Source organism: Genypterus blacodes, unplaced genomic scaffold, assembly GCF_046128005.1.
Source record: "Genypterus blacodes isolate CSIRO-AG114 ecotype Tasmania unplaced genomic scaffold, CSIRO-AGI_Gbla_v1 ptg000058l_1, whole genome shotgun sequence".
NCBI lineage: Eukaryota > Metazoa > Chordata > Actinopteri > Ophidiiformes > Ophidiidae > Genypterus > Genypterus blacodes.
Window position 1 is genome coordinate 6,412,637 of NW_027466870.1, and position 21,833 is coordinate 6,434,469.

Genomic DNA, 21,833 nt, shown 5'->3' on the forward strand with positions numbered 1-21,833 from the left:
CTTATAATAAAACAACCAGGCGCTGCAGTCTTAGATATATTTAATAAATTAAAGCCAAGGTACAAAAACAATGTACATTTCACACATCCCTCCCTCCTCCTACTTCTCTATCTTTTAAACTGTGACAAACCTTGTCTTTTTCCCAGCATGCCCTAAGAACGAGACCGTGAGATCACTGCCAGGTATCCAATTCAACACCAGATCATAAAACAGCGGTCGGGATGACCTCCAGGCTGAATGTTTGTCCTCTGACCCCAAACCCTCCCCCCACGATACACATACATGCTACATGGCTGCAGGCACCTCGGATAAGACAGAAGGATTAGACTGAGATAAAGTTTATCAGAGACCACAAAGTACATTTCTACGCTGAGTGTTAATAGATCTCAACCCGTCCTGCTGATCCACTCGATCACACACATTACAGCCGTCACATCTCTTCACCTCTACCCTCCCTGGCTGACTCTCTCAACACGTGATATGATTCCAAAGCCTGTTGCATTTGCTGAATAAGTCTTCCTGAACTCTCCAATCCTTCTCGGTCCTCCCCAAGGCAATGACGGATGAAAGTAGCTTCTTCGTGAGCATTTGTTCTGCTGTCTGACAGATCAATAATATATGGACCAGATCAGTCATGTCGATGATTATCACTGTCTGGCCATTCAAGAAGATCAGCACACAACAGGCAGGAGGGAACCAGAGGTGAGACAGTGGACACGTCTGTCTGATCCCATCCAGTGTGGTGTGGCGACACGGACGGGGCGTTTGGTTTAAAAGATAGGAGGGAAGTGATGCGTGTGTACTGTAGGTCCAATATAAGTGCACTGAACGAGTGGAAAAGATACATCTGTGCACACACAGCCTCTCATACATACAGGTATGAACATACGCATACATTCAAATACACAGAAGTGTTCAGTAAGAACTGTTAATATGCACAACTTGATTAATAATTTTGCACAATTACAGTGACTATGCAGTTCATTGGGATCACTCCTCCCTCCAAAACACTCGGCTCCCTTCCCTTCTCTGTTTCCACCGCGTTGCCCCTTCGTTTTACGCTCCAGACCTGCTTTACCTAAGGAATCACTACATCAAAACCACACTCTACAGCCGGAGGGACTGTATGTACATGAGGTACAGCCCTGGAGACGCAGGGCTGGGCAAGAGGGCAGGAGGGTTTCCGTCCAGGTACGCAGCCTTTAGCTTCTCTCCACTTGGGCTAAAAAGACTAATTCACAGAACATTTCATAATAATTTGGCAAATGTAGATATCAAGAGTCACGAGTGTGTGTGTGTGTGTAGATATGAGTGTGTTATCGTCTCTCTTCTTGCAGAACCCCCTCCTGACATCGGTCCTTCCCTCTTCCCCTTAGCAGCAGGACATTGTTCTTTTTGTGTACACATATACCATTTATATAATAATTAGATTTGTTTTGAAAATAATGTCAAGTCGCTACGTACGATACCGCTATCATTTCATATGGATGCTAATCACCAGGACACAACCTCAGAACCATGGAAGATCTAGAAAGGCAGAACGTTACAGTGAGAGGAGGAGGAGGAGGAGGCATGAATGAGAGAGCATGCTGGCAGTGCTGCTCAAAGCTCTTCCAGAAAAACAGAAAAAAGCCGCAGCAGAGAGGAAAGCCTCCCTAAAACCATGGGGGGGTTTAGAGGTGCTGCTCATCTGTTCATCCCATGGCAGGTCTGTGCTGGAATGGTTCCATGTCTTGTCCTGTGGTGGAGGGAGTGGCGTTAACAATTGTTCCAGTAATTCTTCAGTGTTGGGGTGTTTGAGAACTGTGTTGTTGTGGCATCCAGCTGTTTTGCATTGAGGGCAGAGGTCACGTTTAGGTCAAAGTTCAAGGGTAGAGTTTCAGTATTCAGCGGCATACTCTGTACCATGGAGCCCTCTGCACAGTAGTGTGAACTCCTTCACCATGTCCTTCATCCTCCGCTTGTTCACTCGCTCTCTTTGTGGTGGAGACAGAAGAGAGGGATGCATGTCAGTGTGAATCACCTCGTTCATTCATAAGCATGTAGGCAGATTGAAGCAAATCAAGACGGTAAACAGTGGAGGATGATGAGGAGTACCTGAGTATTTGTTGTGAGAAGTTATCCTTCTGTTCAGAAGTGACCCGTGAGGAGGGGAACCCTGGAGGCTGCAGCGCCTCCTTCAACCACACAGCCAGCAGAGCAAAGCAGTTTTTGTTCAGAGAGAAAAGTATTTCTGCAAACTGATCCATCAGGCTCCGAGACGCGCCGCCTCCAATCCCCTGCAAAAGAGTTTACATGAGGGTCGTGGTTACGCTGAGCAGAGTTCATCACACAGCTGTTCTGTAGTGAGACGTGTAATCTGGGGTTTCTCACCTCCAGCACCGCCTGGACAAGCAGTTTGCCGTCCTCCTGCACTACCCTGGCTAATGGAGGCACATCTGAGCAGTGTGGTAACAGTTCAGTCTATGGCACACACACACACACACACACACACACACAATCACCAAATGGCACTCAATCCAGAAAAATGCTGGTATTATTAATGACTATTTCAGTAAGTGTGTTTTGTGTGTGTGTGTGTGTGTGTATTCTCACAAAGAACAAGCATGTGGACTTGACTGTTGGGGCCTCAGGGAATTTGAGAGACAGAACTCCTAAAGGTAGAAGAGGGGAAGGTGTCAGACGCTTTGTGCTTCAGATTGTGTTTCGCAGACACTGCAAAACGAGCAACACAGTGTGTGTCCGTGTGCCGACTTACCGCAGTGGTACACAGCTTTCACATCGAGACTCTCAGACAAGAACAAATCGGGTTTCCGTTTGAGGGCCTAAGAGGCAGATAAAATCGTTAAGCAGGATCATTTTGTCGGTCAAAGCCAAATCGGTCAGTGATTCACCACATTCCACTGCTTAAGCTCCTCCTACTTCTACCCACAGTACCCACTCAGCTTGGTAGCCAGATCTGACAGCAACACAGGACTGAGGACAGATCTACCTACCAGGCTGTGCTACTCTATCCAAACTCATAGAGAGATCCTCCAATGCACAAATCAGCAGGTATAACAAACAAACTGCAAAAAATCAAACTGGGAAATCATTGGAAACTTAAGTCAAACTAAAGGCAATGATGGTTTTGACTTTGTTCCTTCAACTCAACTTTACATGAAACATTACTTTTCCCTGGTTTTTGGTTGACTGGATTGAATATGCAACAGAAGTCTGTAAGTAATTAACATGTGCAGATAAATAGAAATACAACTCATCTCATAATAATGAACTCATTTAGGATGGAGGAGAGAAAAGGGAGAGAGGGAAAGGGAGAGAGATGAAGGTCAGATCTATCCAAAGATAGAAAACAAAAGGAAGAAGAATGAAGACGGGAGACAAAAATAGAAAAACATAAGAGCCATCAGCCAATTTGTTTAAACTGATTAATATTATCTGAATATTAATTCCTTTGGGCTTTGATTGGCTCTGGGCTGGAATGACTTCAGAAGAGGATTGGGCTCAGAGACTAACAAGTCACCTGGGACCACGGCGGAGCTGAAACTGATGCTGTTACACCATCATCTAACTTCCCCTGAGGCTCTGAATGTGATGTTACAATACTTTACTGTACAACAAAGAGGGATTTACTCAAATTTAAGATTCATCAAAGTACTTGATGTATGATTGTCTATAACTTAGTTTATCTTAACTAATCATTTCCCCTTCCCAACAGGCCCTCAGATTTCAGTTTAAAGCACTGAGCTGGGAAATAATTACAATATTTTTTATTTTCTGATGGCTTACATTTTCCTAAATTCTTGAATTTTGTGTTAATAAAACCCAAAACCTACTGGAAATCATTAAAACGGCTCTGATATTAAACTGAAAACAACATGTTCCCTGAAGGCAACACTCTGTAGATACATGGGAACATGGATGTTATCTTTCTCGGTGTTATATTTCATGTATTGATTATTCTCTCACTGTATTCATATTCACTCAATAATTCACGTATTTATTCTGTGTTTATTCTAATCAGCAAACTAACTGAATAGAATAAAGAGCAGGAGTGTGTGGAGGTGCGAGGTGACTGTTTGAATCCGAAGTGTTTGAGGAGAGCCCGAGTCTCTTCTTCAAACAACCCCCTAATGTTTCATTCCACTGCCCCACCTATGTGATGGGCCACCTTAGGGTCCAGTCACAAGAACAGAAAGAGAGAGAGCGAGAGAGACAGAGAGAGAGAGAGAGAGAGAGAGAGAGAGAGAGACAGAGAGAGAGAGAGAGAGAGAGAGGGAGGAGAAGATAGAAACAGAGAGAATTAGAAAGAGAAAGAGAGAAACCCAAAGTGAATGAAATAAGAAACCAAAAACACACCTGAGCTTGGAGTTGCATAAATGAATCAACAATATCAGGATGATCCCTGGGTCCTAAAATATAATAAAGATGAAACTTAAGAAATCATAAGAGAATAAGAATAATATACAAACAGCAAATGAACAGATCCAACAGTCATGTGGAAATGAAAGAGAACTCAAAAATATTTCATTGAAATAATTCACACGCGAGTAAGAAACAAAGGGGAGAAACAGGGGCATATGAAGCTTTGGCAGAGTCTTGGAAAACAGAACAACCAAAAACAATAACAGGCAGAAGACAAAGACATGGGTCTGTTTGGAAAGAAAAAAAGGAAGAAGTAACGAGAGTAAAAGAAAAAACCTAAAAACAAAAACAAAAGTGGGTTTGGAGTGGGAACCCAGGAGGCACCTCTGTTACTGTTACAGTTTGGAGGGAAAAAGGGGGAACCACACCCACATGGACCCCTTAACCCCCGACCCCAAGGCAGGTGTGGGGTCGCCCATAGGATCAACTTAAAAATGCACATTTCCTCTCTGATGCAAAGAAGTGCCTCAGGGGGAGATGTCACCTTCAAGGGTTCATTCAGGACCGCTCAATATAATCCCCTTCCCACCCACAGCCATCAGGATGAAGCCCCACTCAATCACTACCTCCCTTATGCTGGACACAAACTACAAGACTTTTGAAAACAACAAAATATATGCTGTCATAGCTACAGGATGGAAAAATCCAGTTTTAGATTACTGTCTTCTCTCTGATGACTTGGAAGAAATCCAACAACTAAATTTGGAATTAAACAAAAACAAATGCCTGTAGTGAGCGCCCAGCTTTAGCCGTTCCCAGACTCCAAACAAGTTTCCTGATTTAATACCCACTGCAGCCCTCATCCAATCACACAAAGAATACACAGCTTATTCAGAGGATGGTGATGGAGTGCCCTAGCTCTAATAGGTTGGAACACACCAGTGGATGCAGCAGTGTTGATTGGCCTTCTGAGATGTTAAGTGGAAGGCACCAGTTTATACTATGTCACAGTATCGTGACTATATTGCGCACTAATACAGTTTATTTAGGGGCACCTGCTCAGAAAAGAAAGAGTTAAGACACAGAGGAGAGGCAGCCATTACTAAACCAGTCAAAGCAGGAAAGGAGGAGGGGGACAACATAAAGGCATAAATGGGAAGAGGAAAGGCAGAGAGAAGTGGTAAATATACCCTCAACCAGGATTCTACCAAAACAAATCACATTACCTGGTTAAAGTCAAAACCTGGTTTAAACCTGGGGGCCACTCAGCATGAGGTCACTTTGATTGGCTTGATATGTGCAAATGATTCTCTAAAGTGAGTGCTGTGACAGCGACAAGGCTGTATTGATCAAATGATTATTGAAGCCTCCCCAGCTCAACACATCAACCAGACAAACCACTTAATGTTTGTGTTGCGTTAATGTGTAAAGACTGCAACCGTTTAAAGGTCGACTGTGACAACAGTCACAAAAGGCCCCTGACCTTTTTTCATTTCCCTATAGTGGCCCCCAGGTAAAGCTGCATTATTGATCCTGCTCTGTAGTATAGCATTAGCAACAGCGTGTGTCTTTTCAAGCAATCTCTAAAGGAAATGTGAGTCTACGCCGTCATAACACACATCACACATGAGAAATATAAACAAGTTCACTCTTTCCCCTGTAGTGCCACAACATGACTGTGGACCCTGTGAAAGAGAATATGAACACACACATTTCAGAGGTATTTACACTCCTGCTCCTGCTGGACCTCCTACCTTGCTGGAAGATTGAGAGTGTTACCGAGGTAACAAGCTCAAACAGAGCCTTAATGGGTGGGAAGTGGTCTGTCTCACTGGCAAAGATATGAACCATCTGAAACATAAAGACTAAGAATCAGGCACGGACAAAACAATCGTCACATGAGAGAGAGGCTGATAATCAACACAGTGAGGAACACACACTGATTAGTTTATTCTGATTAACATTAACAGTTCAATCAGTGTCTCTATATTATTAATGAATAATTTCCCATAAACAACCAATGCTGTGTCTTTATGTGTACCGTACATATGAGTGTGTACCTGTCGTGTGAGGTCCAGGGCTGAGGCCTGTGGTATTGTACTGTACATCTGCCCCAGCATCTCACTCAGCTGAGACACCATGGGGGCAAAATCGTGGAGCAGCGTCTTCACTGACTTCTCAAAGATGGCGCACACCGCCTGAGTTACAACACGAGACCACACTTATCGTCACATCAGAGGACGTGGAACAATTTCTAAAAAATCACAACTGCATGTTACTTACCTCTACCACCTGAGAGTCATTCAACCACTTGCTGAGTACAGTCTGGATGAGAGCAAACACCTGCTGCAAAACAACCACCACCTGTAACACAGATATGATTACACACAGAAAAGAAGCTGTAGGGTTTAACATTTGTCCAACTCTAAAAGAAATGGAATATGCCAGTGGTTCTGAATCAGGTCATTGAACACCACATCTCTCCCTGCTCTACCAACACCAGGTCAGCTCAATCATACATATTTAGCCATGATTTGGAAGACTTTTGATCAAGTCAGCCTCTATAGATGGTAGTCAGGTTTGAAAAGAGCATAGATAGAGAGCTGCGGTATTGAAAAGAACGAGCATCAGATGATTACAGCAGAGATGCATGTGGTCACTCACTGGGTTTGGTCCGGGTGGGGGTGGGGTTGTTTTGACAGGTGGTGCCAAACCCTCGCCCGACTCGTCGTCCTGCTTGCTGATGTCGAGCGTGGTGAAAAGGTTGGAGAGCAGCCCCAAGATGTGGATAATTGCAAGCTTGTTGGAGGGATTGGGCTAAGGGAGAAACAAGAAATAAACAGAGATGGCGTCGACATGGGAAATTAATTTGGCTTATTTAATGCATTAGTGTCAGTCTGTGAAGGCATAATAACTGCTGAATATGGAACAAAAACAAACCACTCAAGCTTGAAATGCTACCATACCAATGCTATAGTGAACTATAACAATGCTGCTATGCCAAATGGCAAATTAGCCAATCAATAAAAGCCCAGCTGACAAATTTTAAATACTTTGGGTTTCCTGCTTGTTGTTGTTGTTTGTTGGCCAGTCTAAGTAAACCTTTCTTTAAAAGCTGATAGGCTAACATTATTGTTTTTCAAACTGCGAACAAATGACACACACACACACACACACGTAATATCAGTTATTAGTGTAGCCTGGCAGTATTTCATTATAAAAGCCTACGTCTCAGCCGCACCCTCTCACAGCTACACTGCATCACTTTCCACATCCACCTCTCATTATGACTTCTATGTACATAATCCCACTCTCTACATCCTTAATGATACACAAGAAGCCTCCGAGCATTAATAGCCCATTTCAGACAATAATTGATGAACTAAACTGAAATGAGTAGAGAATATAGTATATGAATGTTCTGGACTAAAGGACTAAATAACCTCATTTCTATGTTTTTACTTTGTGATAAACAGTGTAAAGGTCTTATAACAAGCATCTCATACTAATGTGATGCTGTTCTGGTGCGAGCCCTGCAATGATGACTACGGCAATTCACAATTTCTCATAGTTAGGTCTGCACCAACCGGACCATCAATCCTAATGTAAGGGAATGTAACAGTTTCCCCCACTAGGTGCCACTATTGGTTTGGGCCTAGAATGTGGGGTTGATTTCTTAGTCTGATGTAATGCCCACACATCAAAAAGCTAGACGGAAAACAATAAGAGAGGGAGGCTGTCAGAGAGGATGGATTAGACTGTGCCTGTGTGTGTGTGTGTGTGTGTGTGTGTGTGCATGCTTTGATATTGTGGATAGACAGACATGGCTGACATCTCGGCCCACCCCACCCAAGGACTTTGCCGTCAACAACAACAACAAAAAGGAATCAGGAGAAAAGCTCTTCCTTCCACAGATACTACAGGGCATTGTGTTTTAAGATAATATCAGCTCAGTATTCGTGCCACCCACGGGGAGAGGAAGAGCACCCAGACTTCATTAGAGCTGACATTTAAACAGGGTAAGTTGTTGTCTTTGTATAACTGTGTATGCTTGGCCCAATATACAGTGCATGTATTTGTTGAGGCACCTCTTCATTTTCTGAATACATATTTTCTTCTCTCTTGCGTGTGTGTGTGTGTGTGTGTGTGTGTGCTTGTTTTTGCATGAGTGAGAGTAAGTCAGCCTTTGATACATCCGTGTGAGTCACTAGCCAATGGTGCAGGGTCAAATCCAATCTGGTCCTGCAGAGAAATGTTCCACTGCAATGACACCACACAGGCACAACGCCTGTTCTTATGGCTGGGGTCCAACTGTGCCTGCTTGGTGTGTGTGTGTGTGTGTGTGTGTGTGTGTGTGTGTGTGTGTGTGTGTGTGTGTGTGTGTGTGTGTGTGTGTGTGTGTGTGTGTGTGCGTGTGCGTGTGTGTGTGTGTGTATGTGTGCGTGTGTGTGTGTGTGTGTGTGTGTGTACAAGGGCTGCCTACACACCATTTCGTCTGCTAGTTTCTCCAGTTGCTGAATGTAGGGGGTGATGAGAGAGTGGAGGTTTCTTAAGATGTCTTCCACTGGCAGAGCAGAGAGCAGGAACCCAAGAGCCTGCATCAGCCACATACACTGACTCGTCTGCAGGAAGAAACAAACCCAGGTCTAGTTTTACTTCAAGCAGGGAGTAGAAATGTTTCTATACAGATGCTACAAATGGATGTGTTGCATCACACAGCATGTCATCTTTTGACTACAAGCCTAAAATTTGTTAGGCTCTAAATATAAATGTTACTTCTGAAACACAGAGAGGATGCACACTGACCTTGTGGATCTGCTTTATAAGCACCTCCTACAGAGCAGAAAAACAGATTTCAATTTATGAGATATTTTGAGAACGTACCAAAACAACAGAACTGATTTCAAAGCACAACTATTATTACTAGAGAGAAGGAACATTAACACGCCTGCAACTCCAGATCAGGGTGAAATAACAATCCAAATTTGGCTCTCATCTCATACCAGCTGGGTGGGAAAAGTGTAGATCTACCTGAGAGACAGCCACTATGTTGGTTGCATATGGTGGCAGGTCATATTTGCACTCCCTGCAGATTTTCTTGAGTGTGGAGACAGAGGAAACAGAAAGGTCTGGGTTTCCTAAAGCCTGCAGCACCAAGGGCAGGACGCTACTGAGCATCACTGGGTGATCTGCCAACCATTCTGCTAGAGCACCTAGTGAGGGACAGCACGGATGATGGATGGGAAAACATTAGTGCACTGAAACATTGCGCTTTTATAAGGCTTGAAAGTGGAGACCAAGAGTCTTACCTATAGTGAACATGACTGTGTCAGCCAGTTGGACGTTATTGATGCTGATTCTGGGGATGAGTCCAATCAGACCGGGGATGACGTCAGAGTAATTCACATCTATTGTCTCTGCTATGGACTGGAAGCCATACAGCAAAGCTTCTGTGTGCTAAAAGTAGAGGACAAAGTCAGAGAGCAAATGAAGAGTGTGTGTGTGTGTGTGTGTGTGTGTGTGTGTGTGTGTGTATGTGTGTGCACGTGTGTGTGTATCTTGCTGCGCAGGTCCCACTCACCTGCCATGACGTTGGCTGTTCTGTGTTGGTTAACTGCCTCCCTAGTTTATCATACAGGTTACTGAGCAGCTCTGCTCCCAGCATCTCATACACGTACATGAGTGTGTCTGAGATATCCACCCTGAAGGACAGATATGCAAACACACAGATTTCAGGGGCAATGCAATCTTGAAACAATATCCTTTAATCTATTTGCAACACACAGGCCCTCGCCGCTCTCTCAGCTGCCAGTTCAGGGAGAGTGTATGAGAGGAAAAACACACTCATCTGCTGACCAATCATCTTGTCAGCAAGTTTTTGCAGAAAAGGGCATACACTGCACTGATACACAGAAAATTAGTAGGCATAAACACACACACACACACACACACACACACACCTGTAGATCCTGAACTGCTCTTTCTCATCAGACGACCAAGACGCGTACTCCTGGTCCGAGGGGAACTGGGCTTTGTGTAGCAGAACATCCACCAGCTGGAAATACACCGGCCTGTAGACCTGCAGGTACACCGCCTGCTTGTCTGCCTCAAACGACATGATTTCATCCTGAACATCAACAAATATAAGAGAGAAAGGAGAAGCTGAATGGTTGTGACAATATGCAACATCAGATCAGACTATTATGCTTGGTTTCTTAGTTTCTTTATTTCAGTCAGCTTACAGGGCGGTCCAAGTAAAGGTGCCACTCATCGCCTCTTCTAACGCCCAAAGCTACTTTCAGTCCTCTCTAAATTTGCCACTGTGTTTTCTTGTTTGGGATTTGAAAACAAAGAGCTGTGACAGCCCATGGTGTAACACATTCATCCATCTGGGACATGCAGGTAAGCTTCTTATAATGTTCTCAGAATGGGAGCGCACTTGTCAATCATCTATTATATTGTATACTGCTTGTCTCAACAAATTCCTTATGACTCCTGCCAATACTACAATAGATTCTTGATGGGTAAAGTGGTAAAAACACCAGTGGGCGTGTGATTCTCCACAGCTCTGCTTTTTAGAACAACAGTGAAAATGTGTTCAATCATAATATTCCTAATGTTCAACAACTACACAGGACTGGTACAATTTTGGCATTCCTTACTTGTAGCGTGTACCAGAAGGTGAGCGTGAGAGAGCTGGTGGTCTCATTGACTGGATAGTGGCCGGGGATGCCCGTACAAAACATGATCATGTTGACTAAAGCCAGGAAGCTCTGCCAGTGATCCACCTGCTCCAACAGAGTCCTGGATGGAGAGGCAGTTGTGGGTAGGCAAAGAGAACATTTGGCCACAGTGAAGTGCAGTGGGTGCCACATTGGTACATAGAGTAAGAGGTGCAACAGCATTTGTGTAGATTGCATATGAAGACATCACGATTAACATTGCTCCACTGATTTCATGCTTTTCTTAAACTGTTTAAAATTAAATTCAAAGCCGACATATTTCTAGATGTACTGTGTGTGCCCACTCTGTTTTACGAGTAAATAATTATTCAGACAGCATCATATATCCCACATAAACATAAACACACACCTGGAGTGGTTCTCTCCCAGTGTGACGGCGATGCGGCAGATTCCGTGGCAGGTCTCCATGTCTCCATTTTGTACAGCCTCTCTGAGTTGCTCCTGGAGGGCCAGCACTTGGGGAACCAGTTTCAGCAAAGTGTTCACATATCTGTACGTGCACAAAGGAACATCAACGTCAACGGTTAAGAGTCTAGTTTAGTTTGAAAGAATAGGACAATTGATAAGAATGCTGTAAAAGGGAGAAACACAACAGCACAGCCCAGCGTCCCTCCTGGTAAATACAAAACTGACTCATGCCGCTCACAGCTGGCTTTATTATTGCTTCTTTTTCTATGACGTGTTCATTTCAAATCAAATCTCAGTCCAACCTCTGATCCCCACACACCCGCTCACTACCCACTCCCACACAGCTCCCAGGAACCAGTAAATCTATTCGAAGATCTGGCTGAGAGCTGCGTCGCTGTCAGTTATTATTCCGTCTTCTTCCTGCTGTCTCAGCCATTTACAATTCCCCCACTTCCACATGCCGACACACACTAATGTATAAACTCACTGCTCCATACTGGCACACATCTGCTCATGTGTCAACATCAGACAACATCTCCCTGTCATCCTTAATGACAGCAAATGAAGGGGTGACATTTGGGGATGAAGGTTGTGCGTGTGTGTGTGCATCTGAATGTCAGCGGGGAGACGTGCATGTGTGTGCATGTCAGAGCTATAATGGCAAAGCACATTATATACGTGTCAGTCCAGGGGGCTGGTATGGTATTCAGGCGCTGCTTCATCTGACAAGAGAACATCAATAAGGATGAGGGCTCAGGTTGATGAATATTCATGAATGACACAGCAAGGTTGTGTGACATCACCAGCATAAAAATAACTATTCAACCTGCACTGAGAGAATGTAAAGCTTCAATGAACAGCATGGTTCAGACAAATAAAGGAGACATACATTTAAAACCATATCGGCAGTGTAGAGGCTCCGTTTCTCAGGTTAAACTGCATCCCTGAACATGAATTATTACTCCATCATCCCTTTGTTCTCCTTATGGGTTGTGAGCTCTGTCCAGTCCTCTGTTGTGAACCAAAGTCCCCGCTCTGCAGCCTGTGCTGATTCAGACTTACGAGAGAGCTCCACCCTGCAGGGACACGATATGTATGAATCTGGCCTCTGGACAATCAGCCAATAGCTGTGCCTGTGTGTGTGTGTGTGTGTCTTATTAAGTCAGAGACCTGCAGAGGGGCTGATCTGGTGAGTGGCAGGCTGCACTCATTCACTCCTAAGATCATTCATTTTTAACAAGGCACTTAGGAAATGCAGGTCATGCACCCTTATATTGGACAGAGGGGAGTGAGCGTGTGTGTGTGTGTGTGTGTGTGTGTGTGTGTGTGTGTGTGTGTGTGTTGAAAATAAAAGGGCAGAATAGATTTATATGCGAGACACTGGGAGCATTCCACTGAGACAGTCTGCTGCAGTCTCCTCTCCTCCTCTCTAACTCATGGACATCCTTGCTTCCCTCCATCGCTCCACTACACACTTTCTGCCTCCATCGTGGCTCCTCCTCCTTTCTCTCCTTACCCCCCTCCCCCCACCTCTGATCCCCTCTGCAATTACTGCAACACTGAGACAGGGGAAATGGGTTGCCTGGCAACAGGATGCAGCTGGACCAATAGCATCCTCCCAAATGAGTTGACTGTAATGTGTTTAAACAGAGGGAGAGAACAAGAGAAAGGGAGGGGGGTGGCGATGGGGAGAGGGGGGAAGAGAAAAGAGCAGGAAGGAGCAGACATAAGAAAAAAAAAGCTACTTAGTATATAAACCCATTTCCCTTCATATTTACACTCGGGCAACAATACAGCCGCACTAATATGACCTCATAAATCACACCCTGTTGCCCTGACACAAACCCTGGCCCCGTGTGTCTCAGGTGACACTACTAATGAGACGGCCATGACTTTAGGGAGCATCTGCCACGCACACACAGATGTGATCCAGGGTGTGATAAGTCATGACGAAGACAAGAAATTTAAACTATAAACCAGGATCAAGTGTAAGTGGAATAGTGACAGATATATATATATATAAGTGTGTGTACTGCAAGGTCAGACACAATTTGACTGTACATACACATATAAAGGGGAATCACACTCCTTACTAAAGCAATGTGTCCTTTATGCACCTAGCAACAACTAGTGTAGCTGTTCTACCTGTAACACAGCCATTAACTGCCTCAGCAGCATCTGCTGTACATAATATCAGTGTGTTTAAAGTGACTACTCAGCAGCAATTTCATAGATCGTGCCCCCAGTCTGTGAAGCACTACAGCAGTATGGAGGATAATGTCTTTCTTTCCCTCTTGCACTTTCAGACCTTACCTCACCCTCTTCTTCTCTACACCCTGTTACTCTCTCTTCTCTTTGAACCATCTCGTCACCCCGGCCCGCTCTCTCACTCTGGGGAGGGGTAATGGGTGCCTGCCATGTCGGAATCAACCGGGGCATAATGACATCTCTCCCCAGCCCCGTAACCATAGCAACGCCAGCCAACCGAGAAATGCTGCTCTCCTCCCCCTGGCTGTCAACTTGCCCTGTATCAGTCCCTCCCTCCCTCCTTCCATTCCTCCGATACCCTTCTAGTGGCCACCCTGTCTGTTCTATGCCCTTAGCTACCGCATCTCTCTCCCTCTCTCTTTCTGCTTCGTCATCCCCCCCTCTCCCTTTCCTATGCAACTAGGGTTTTTCCTCCAGTGTCAATTTTCCAGCCATTACCATGACAAGGTTTCACGCCATAGTATCATCATTGTGTTTTCCAGAAAGGCACACATACGCACACACCTTTGGGAGTCGGGCTGTGAGATGGCGTTGACAATTGCTTCAACCGCCGTGTCGAAGAGCTCGGGGTCTGCCAGGGCGCTGAAGCAGTCGTGCACCAAGCCTTCGCTCTCGCTGAGGGGCACGTCCAGCAGCACCCAGGATGACAGGCAGCGCAGCACGCGAGCTTTCACCGCCCCGGGGCTGTCCGTCCTTCGCAGCAGTTGCTGCAGCAAGGGAGACACTGAGCCCCACTCCCGGCCCAGGGCGCTCCGCACCTTGGATGAGGAGAGAAGATGAACAGTCGGATCTTCACTGATTGCTCAGGTATTAGGGCTGCACATATTAAGCATCCCTGATACCATTAGAAAGGTCCATTTCCTTGATAGTCTGCCATGTCAATGTTAATGAATTAATAATTTAAAGCTTAGATATTACAAATGTTTTTCCACGATCATCCATCCATGATTGTGAAGTAATCACAGGCTCATTATGTTCCACTCTCATGTACATAAAACATAAGAGACAGCTTGGTTTGGAGTTTAGTTTCATTCATTCATTCATATTCCTGTTACTACCACGTAACAGAAACAGGTCGGTGTTGGTTGATCCCAGCTTTTCCACTGCTGTGCTGTGAGAGCTTAAACGCAGTGTTAAGCCAAATCTAAACTGAACAACTTCATGATTTCTTCTGGTTAATAAATTCTGGATTGATCGTATCAAGCTATATCTGGAGCTGTGGCTGTGGCTTCACACACTCTGGCGTCTGCAGTGGCCTGTACCTGTCCCTTCCGGTACTGCGGCAGGCGGCTGGTCTGGAACTCCTCGGGCAGGACAGTGAGCAGCTCCAACAATGCAAGGCAGCGCGCCCGCCCGTCCACCCCTCCCCCTTCCTCCTGGAACACCCGGACCATCTCCGCCACAGCGCCGGGCCAGGCCTCGGGCATAGTGTTGAGTGCCAGTGAGGCCAGGGCCACACATAGTCGAGTGAGCACCATCTTGGAGCCAGAGGAGAAGCAGGCAATCTGGGAGAACAGCTGAGTCTTCAGAGACTCATACTGGTCTGTAGGGATGTCAGACCAGTAGCGGGAGATCTTGGTGTGGAGTGCGCTGGCACCAAAGTACTGGATCTCAGGGACCTAGGGGAGAAGACAGGATGGATGCAGATGGTGCAAAATGTGTTGTTCTGGTATGTGTCCACATATTGGTGTTTGAACTGTACCTTATCTGGGCTCAGGAGGGCCCAGCAGAACTGCCAGGCCTGAGGCGACACCTGGGCCTGCATCAGCCATTTCTGAGCCAGATTCTTGTTTTCTATATTGGGATCATAGTACAACTGGTGGAGGGCCTGGAATGAAAAGAATAAAGAAGAGAATGAAAAAACCAACAAAGGGAATTTATAACCAAGTCCATGTGAGAAACAAACACACTTTCAAGCATTCACATTAAAGAGACACCAGACACAAACACAGTGTCCTCTGCTCTCGTTTGTTGGGGAGAGTGTGTTACCTTGAGGACAGAGCATTTTTCTCAATGCAAAAACAGACAAACACACATATGACATACAGCCTGGTCTGCCTTTAAAGCCTGAACCAGGGAAAATCAATGACCTGAAAATGGCACTGGACTGAGGAATGTGTGCTCCACTGTGGTGAGGACAAGGACAAGAGAAACGGAACGATAGATCAGTGGGAGAAGGGAAAGCAGGAGGCTTTAATTAAACAGATACCCCGATTGCAGGTTTAAGAAGCGCTTTGATTTTTCTACCACGTTCAATCACAGGAAGCCACGGTGTGCCGGTATTAAATGCCTGACAAACACAGGGGAAAATAATCTATTCAGTCATTCAGCTTCTGATCCCTATCTTTACCCCTGAAGCCTGCTCACATCAATTCCTCTACCATAATTTCCCTACTCTCTTCTCCCCTCTCTCTCTCTCTCTCTCTCTCTCTCTCTCTCCCTCCGGCCCTAGCTGTCCATCCACTCTCATTGCAACCCTCGGCTCTCTATGCTCAGCTTAGTCTCACTCTGCACTCCACTTCCATGTTTCCTCTGCTCCCTTATTAGACTTGTTATGGTAGTCTAAAAGGGGACTGTGAATGACACTGTAAAGAAACGACGATGGGTCACAGAGTGCGAAGCTGCAACTGCTGCTGCAAAGACGAGCATTGATGCCGTATCAATGCCTACTGGAGGCAGAGAGTCTCAGGTGGCGTGCGTTCCCTACCCGTCTGCAATCTGGCGTGCAATTATCTGTCTCCTTTTACTGTAGATACACTCTGAACAAGGCGAGCTGGGTGTTAGTGAGTCAATTGGTGGCTGAGAGTCAGGTTTCATCTCTGCATAAGTATGAGAGACATACATAAGCACAGTTATGCTATATGTGCACGGCTCAGACTTGCTCTTGGGTCTCTTTGCTCCAGGAACATGAAGCTCTCACACTGGTGATGTTTACTGATGGTAAGGGAGAATCTTAATACTTCATCAGGCATTTTTTTCCCCATAAAAACAACAAATGGATGTAGAGGTTGCATGACAGATACTTCATTGACATTGGGTAAGGTCTGGCATTATCAGAAAGAATAGTTGGTGTGGTTTAATAAGTCACAGCCCCAGTCTAACCTGATACTGACTTTCAAAGAAGGAGCCGGTCATTACTGCGCCCCACTGTGTGCTCGCAGACCTCACCTTATTAAAACCCAAACAGTGCTGTGCCTGTGCCTGTGTGTGTGTGTGTGTGTGTGTGTGTGTGTGTGTGTGTGTGTGTGTGTGTGTGTGTGTGTGTGTGTGTGTGTGTGTGTGTGTGTGTGAGTGTGTGTGAGTGAGCACGTCTCTCCTTCCTATGGTATTTATCAATGCCCCAGACATAACGCTGTTCATTTTGCAGCTTTCATCTTTTCACAGAGAGTCACTGGCTGTCTTGTGCTCGATATCTTACAAGGAATCAAGGAGCAGTTCGCCCGGCCAATAGTTATTGGCTCTAAAATTAGTAGAGAGCGTCTCCACTCTTAGCAACAGCGGGGCTTATTTGCAGCTGCTGAAGCAACTATTGTATCTGCAGATGGTGGCAGAGTGCCCAGACCACCTGGCTACACCTGAGGATGTCTTGCTCTTGGCAGACACCGCTAAAGGTCACCAGCCTCCTCCAACCAGAGGAGGAAGGGAGGAGGGAGGGAAGTGAAAAACATTGCGCTGTTAGAATGATTCACCATCTGCTCTGGTATACACACACACACACACCCAAGCCCAGGAGTAAACGCACACTGAAAGGGTCTGAGCTGTGTGAACATAATGTCTTCGGGGAGTAAATAATGACACAATTTTAAACAGCAAAGTCAAAAGGAGCAACGGACGATGAAACTGCTAAATATGAGACACATTTTCATTTGTAATACGTTTCAAATGATAATGAATAACATATAAAAATCTCTGTCCTCACACACATATCTGCAGATACGACACACACATCTTTTGGCGTTGTGCGCACATACAACACTAAGTGACGGCATCTCTCTCTGCGGCAGGTTCATTGAGGTTCTGAGCCATCTGTCCACTACAGTGTCATGCCCAAAGTCATCCTGGTGACGGCAGACCGGCGTTACTGCTGCTGATGAATATGGCAGCGCTGCAGAAGGCACCGCCGCACCGCCCGCCAATTATATCCATGCGTGATTGAGAAATATGAGAAGCGAAGACAAGGTAGAGGAATGATTAATAAAGGAAACAAAGAGGCATTGTTTATGTGAGAGAGTGTGTGGGTGGTTGTTGACTGCAAATGGATAAGAAAGAAATCAAAAGAATGTCAAGTTGCCAATAGTGATGAAATCTCAGCAGACAGACAAAGGAAAGAAAGCCTTTCATCATCCAGTGTCTTAATATGGAAACCTCAGTTACATGGAGAATGTCACCTTTCTGCCACATCATTCCAGAAACTGTTTCCCTTTAATCACCGAGTCAATAGATGTTACATGATACTTCCTCTGACAGGAAAGACGCAGAGAAAGTGCTTCCATCAGCCTCTGTATGGATCATGTAACCTACAGTACATGTGCTCCAATTCTCGCTCATAAGTAAATCTGTCAATAAGTGGAGGTTTCTGGTAGTCATCACTATTTCCCCTCTTCTCTCTCTCACACACACTGACACAGCCTCTCTTGTCCACCACAAAATAACTCAATACACAACGCATCATCCCTTGGTGTCAGATTCCTCCGCCTGGTCTGCTCTACATTATACAGGCAGCCTGGCTCCATCTCTACGGCAACAACAATATGTTTTATGCAAAGACAATGCTCGCTTTTATATTCATATTAATGTTACGTGACAGAAAACAAGTTGGAGGAAATAAGGAGCGAGAGCATCACAAGTCTGGGAGTTGAGCGGCACCGCATGGGTTCTGCCAGCCTCCTGATGACATCATCCTCTGGGAGGGCTGGGAGGTGACACAGTCATTACGCAGATCATCCCACTAACAGAAGGCTCCTCTTGTCACAGTGTCCTTGGCTATTGACCCAAGCTGACCATGCGCTGTGCTGCTTCCTGGTGGTACAGGCGTTGTTCTCAGGAGAGGAATCCAGAATAGCGGCGCACAGACCGGTGCTCAGAATTTACCCCAAACTCCTCTGGCTGGGTGGACAGCGATGCTAGACAGGGGCTAATTATAGTGAACGGAAATGCAAGGCAGTATACGTACCCATTCATTATACACACAAAGATACTGACAATGTGGCGTTGTGTTTTACACACACACGCACGGGTGAACAAAGGGCTTTCTATTAGAAATGCACACAAACACTGGGCCGGGAACCATCATCTCCACAAAGAAGCACACATTCTACAACATCTCATCTTATTCCATTCCTCAGCAGTAGCAGTCAGTCACTTATGTCCTCCCATCTGACTTACAAAGAGTAGTTCCGACTTTTCAGAAAGCATTAAGCCGACGGTTTGACACGGCTGTGAATGTGACAAGAAGCCAATCACCTCCTTCCTGTTAGGTGAATACACAGCATCTGGCAGAGAACCAATTATCTTCACCTCTTCACAGTAAAATAAGACGGAAAGACAACTAAATCCTGTTGTTTTTGACATGAAAGTGTGACAGGATTACCCGGCCTCACAGAAACTGATACTTCCCATGTTCTGCTGATTGTGATTATATTTGAGTTAATGAGTTCACTGACATGATTGCTCTGAACAGACACGACGCTGATGCAAACTGAACGCCGGCCTTCTGATTACACACCCCAAACTCTGGCAATGCAATAAAATATGAAATTAGAAACACATTATGATATTTCCTTAAGTGGCTGCACTGCAAATCAGTGTGAAGAGTAAAGTTTGGTTTTTCTTCCCATCCTCCCTATTATCTTTTGCTTCTTGTGTTTTCCATGCAAACATCATGTAAACATGCCCACTGCATCATATGATGTAATGATGTATGAGGCTGAATGACAAGGCAAACAATGAAAGCATCTCAACAATCAATGATCCACTCATTTTGAACTGAATATCATAGAAGCTGTTCTGTGTTAACATGTTGTAACTGACATATAACCCACAGTCTAATGAGGCGATGAGGGGAAGGTAGACAGAACATTGAGCCAAGTATCAAACTCAGTGCAGGAGCGTCCTCAGTGCTCCCATGCTGTTCACTGTAACAACATTTGTTTACGTATTTCAAACCAATCCTTTCATCTGTAGAAATGCCGCACGGGCACATAGAATAACTACAGACAGGGAGAGGACGTCACTCACCATTAAACACGTGTCTTCCTTTTCTATATCACTACGACTACTCGACTGCTACCTTAACACACAACACCCAAAGAGGCCATTTCACCATATATGACTTCTCTACCTCAACCCTTCAAATGTTAAATGTTGCATAGCTCACCTCCTACCCCCTCCCTCCCTCCATTTTTGTCATGGACAGTGTGTCTCAGACATCACCCCCACTCCCCCCCTCCCCCTGTCTCGCCTCTCCCTCCCCAATCAATCACATCACATCACGTCAACACTCTTCTCCAGGAACACCTTACACCCCCCCTCCCTCCCCCCAACACACGCACACACACTTTCAGTCAGTGGCCACCCAACTGGGCGATTCATCACAGCAACCTGACAGCCAGAGAACACAGCCAGGCGCACACACACACTCACAGGCAGACACACAGCAGGTTCATGTTCAATCTAGCGCAGGCAAACACGCATGAGAGACATGCAGGACTTAAGCGGACCACAGATCTATACATCCGTTCAATCCTTCTTTGACCATCATCCTCACTTCAGTTCAATCTAACCCCTGCTATAGAGACAGGTGATCTGAATATAAACAAGTCAGAAGGAAACATGGTTGTGTGCTGTTGCTATCTGGCATGTTGTCTAATCGCCGCTCGCCTCGTCAGACGCTAAACCGTATGCGATAAGACGCTGTTGACACGATCGCACAGGTTCACACACTGACCTTCTCCACGTTCTCCACCGTGAAGTCCAGGGCGTCCGGTGTGCCCGCTGTCCTCCCCAGCGTCTCCATCTCCGCTCAACTGTCATATGATGAAAGAGGAGGAACATTCAGGAGCAAACTGACACCTACGTTTAACTTCGCTTTCTCAGCATAGCCGCTTCTAAAGCATAAACGCGGCTGCAATCAGAATTAATAAATTAGACGAGTCACACGCTTGGGGTTATTGATAACAAAACAAGCTAACCGGCATGCTAATATTAGCTCGATTAGTGGCAGGCTAGCCGAGGCTAACTTACTCTATTGAAACGCTATGGCAACAGCTAGCGCTACCAGCTAGGAGCGGACTAGCTAGCAGTACCAGCAACTTGGCGCTATCCTCGCGCGACAAACAACAAACACGGCTAGACAAACATTTGTGACACAATTATTAAATAAAATAATCAAAACTGTCTGCGTGAGATATTGATACGCTGTCTGGACGGCTGACATTTCCGCACCTTTCTGTCCTGCGACGGTAAGAGACGATGCTGACTGCTCTCCGTCGCTTTCTGCCTCTGCTCCGTCACCGGGCGCTGCTGCTGCCTTCACGTGCTGTAGGAAATATCTGTCACAGCGCAACCGGTCGCGGACCACCCATCGATGCCATACACAACACAGCACTGGGGGGTGATATCGACACATAAGGGCGGAGGGCACACAAAAGCTGTCCGGACATGTATTTTCTTTTTACATGTTGGTGCTTGACAGTCTTTGTGGGTGTTGGTGATATTTCTAATGCCACCTTTTGTTTATCTTTGCCTTATTTGTATATTTTTGTTTTGTTTTATCTTAAACAATATCTATTGTGTTATTGTGGGGTTTCGTGCATTTCCAACAGAAACCCCTTGAATGCGCCACATTTGGTATACATACGCAATGTTATTCGTATCATTCCAATTTTTGAGCGTTTTTTCGTTGCATCGAACACGTTATCGCATTAAAAACAAATGTGAATATAAAAGCAAATATAAAACGCCTCTACTTTATCCATATAGCCATACATTGTTATTTGCCTCCCAGGTCGCCCAAATGTGTGTTTCAGAAGAAAATGAAACCTATCACAG

The 21,833-nt window shown here is 45.4% G+C and overlaps 1 protein-coding gene across 2 annotated transcripts; it reads right to left on the minus strand.

Moving 5' to 3' along the window:
• Positions 1-23: 23 nt before the first annotated feature.
• Positions 24-21,338, minus strand: ipo13b (importin 13b). 2 transcript variants are annotated; one of them, XM_076153193.1, is made up of 24 exons: positions 21,228-21,338; positions 20,731-20,809; positions 15,487-15,612; positions 15,047-15,403; positions 14,289-14,542; positions 11,458-11,598; positions 11,028-11,169; positions 10,326-10,492; positions 9,947-10,067; positions 9,675-9,822; positions 9,397-9,578; positions 9,172-9,198; positions 8,853-8,987; positions 7,030-7,182; positions 6,649-6,729; positions 6,426-6,563; positions 6,120-6,216; positions 4,360-4,412; positions 2,759-2,825; positions 2,596-2,654; positions 2,374-2,463; positions 2,098-2,279; positions 1,906-1,976; positions 24-1,738 (listed from the first exon to the last, which is right to left on the minus strand). In XM_076153193.1, the coding sequence occupies exons 2-24, from the start codon at positions 20,797-20,799 to the stop codon at positions 1,695-1,697; spliced, it is 2,904 nt and encodes a 967-aa protein (XP_076009308.1). In that variant the 5' UTR covers positions 20,800-20,809; positions 21,228-21,338; the 3' UTR covers positions 24-1,694. The 2 variants fall into 2 exon arrangements, with proteins under 2 accessions (XP_076009308.1, XP_076009310.1); XM_076153195.1 differs by having other exon boundaries at positions 24-1,976.
• Between the last annotated feature and the right edge of the window lie 495 nt (positions 21,339-21,833).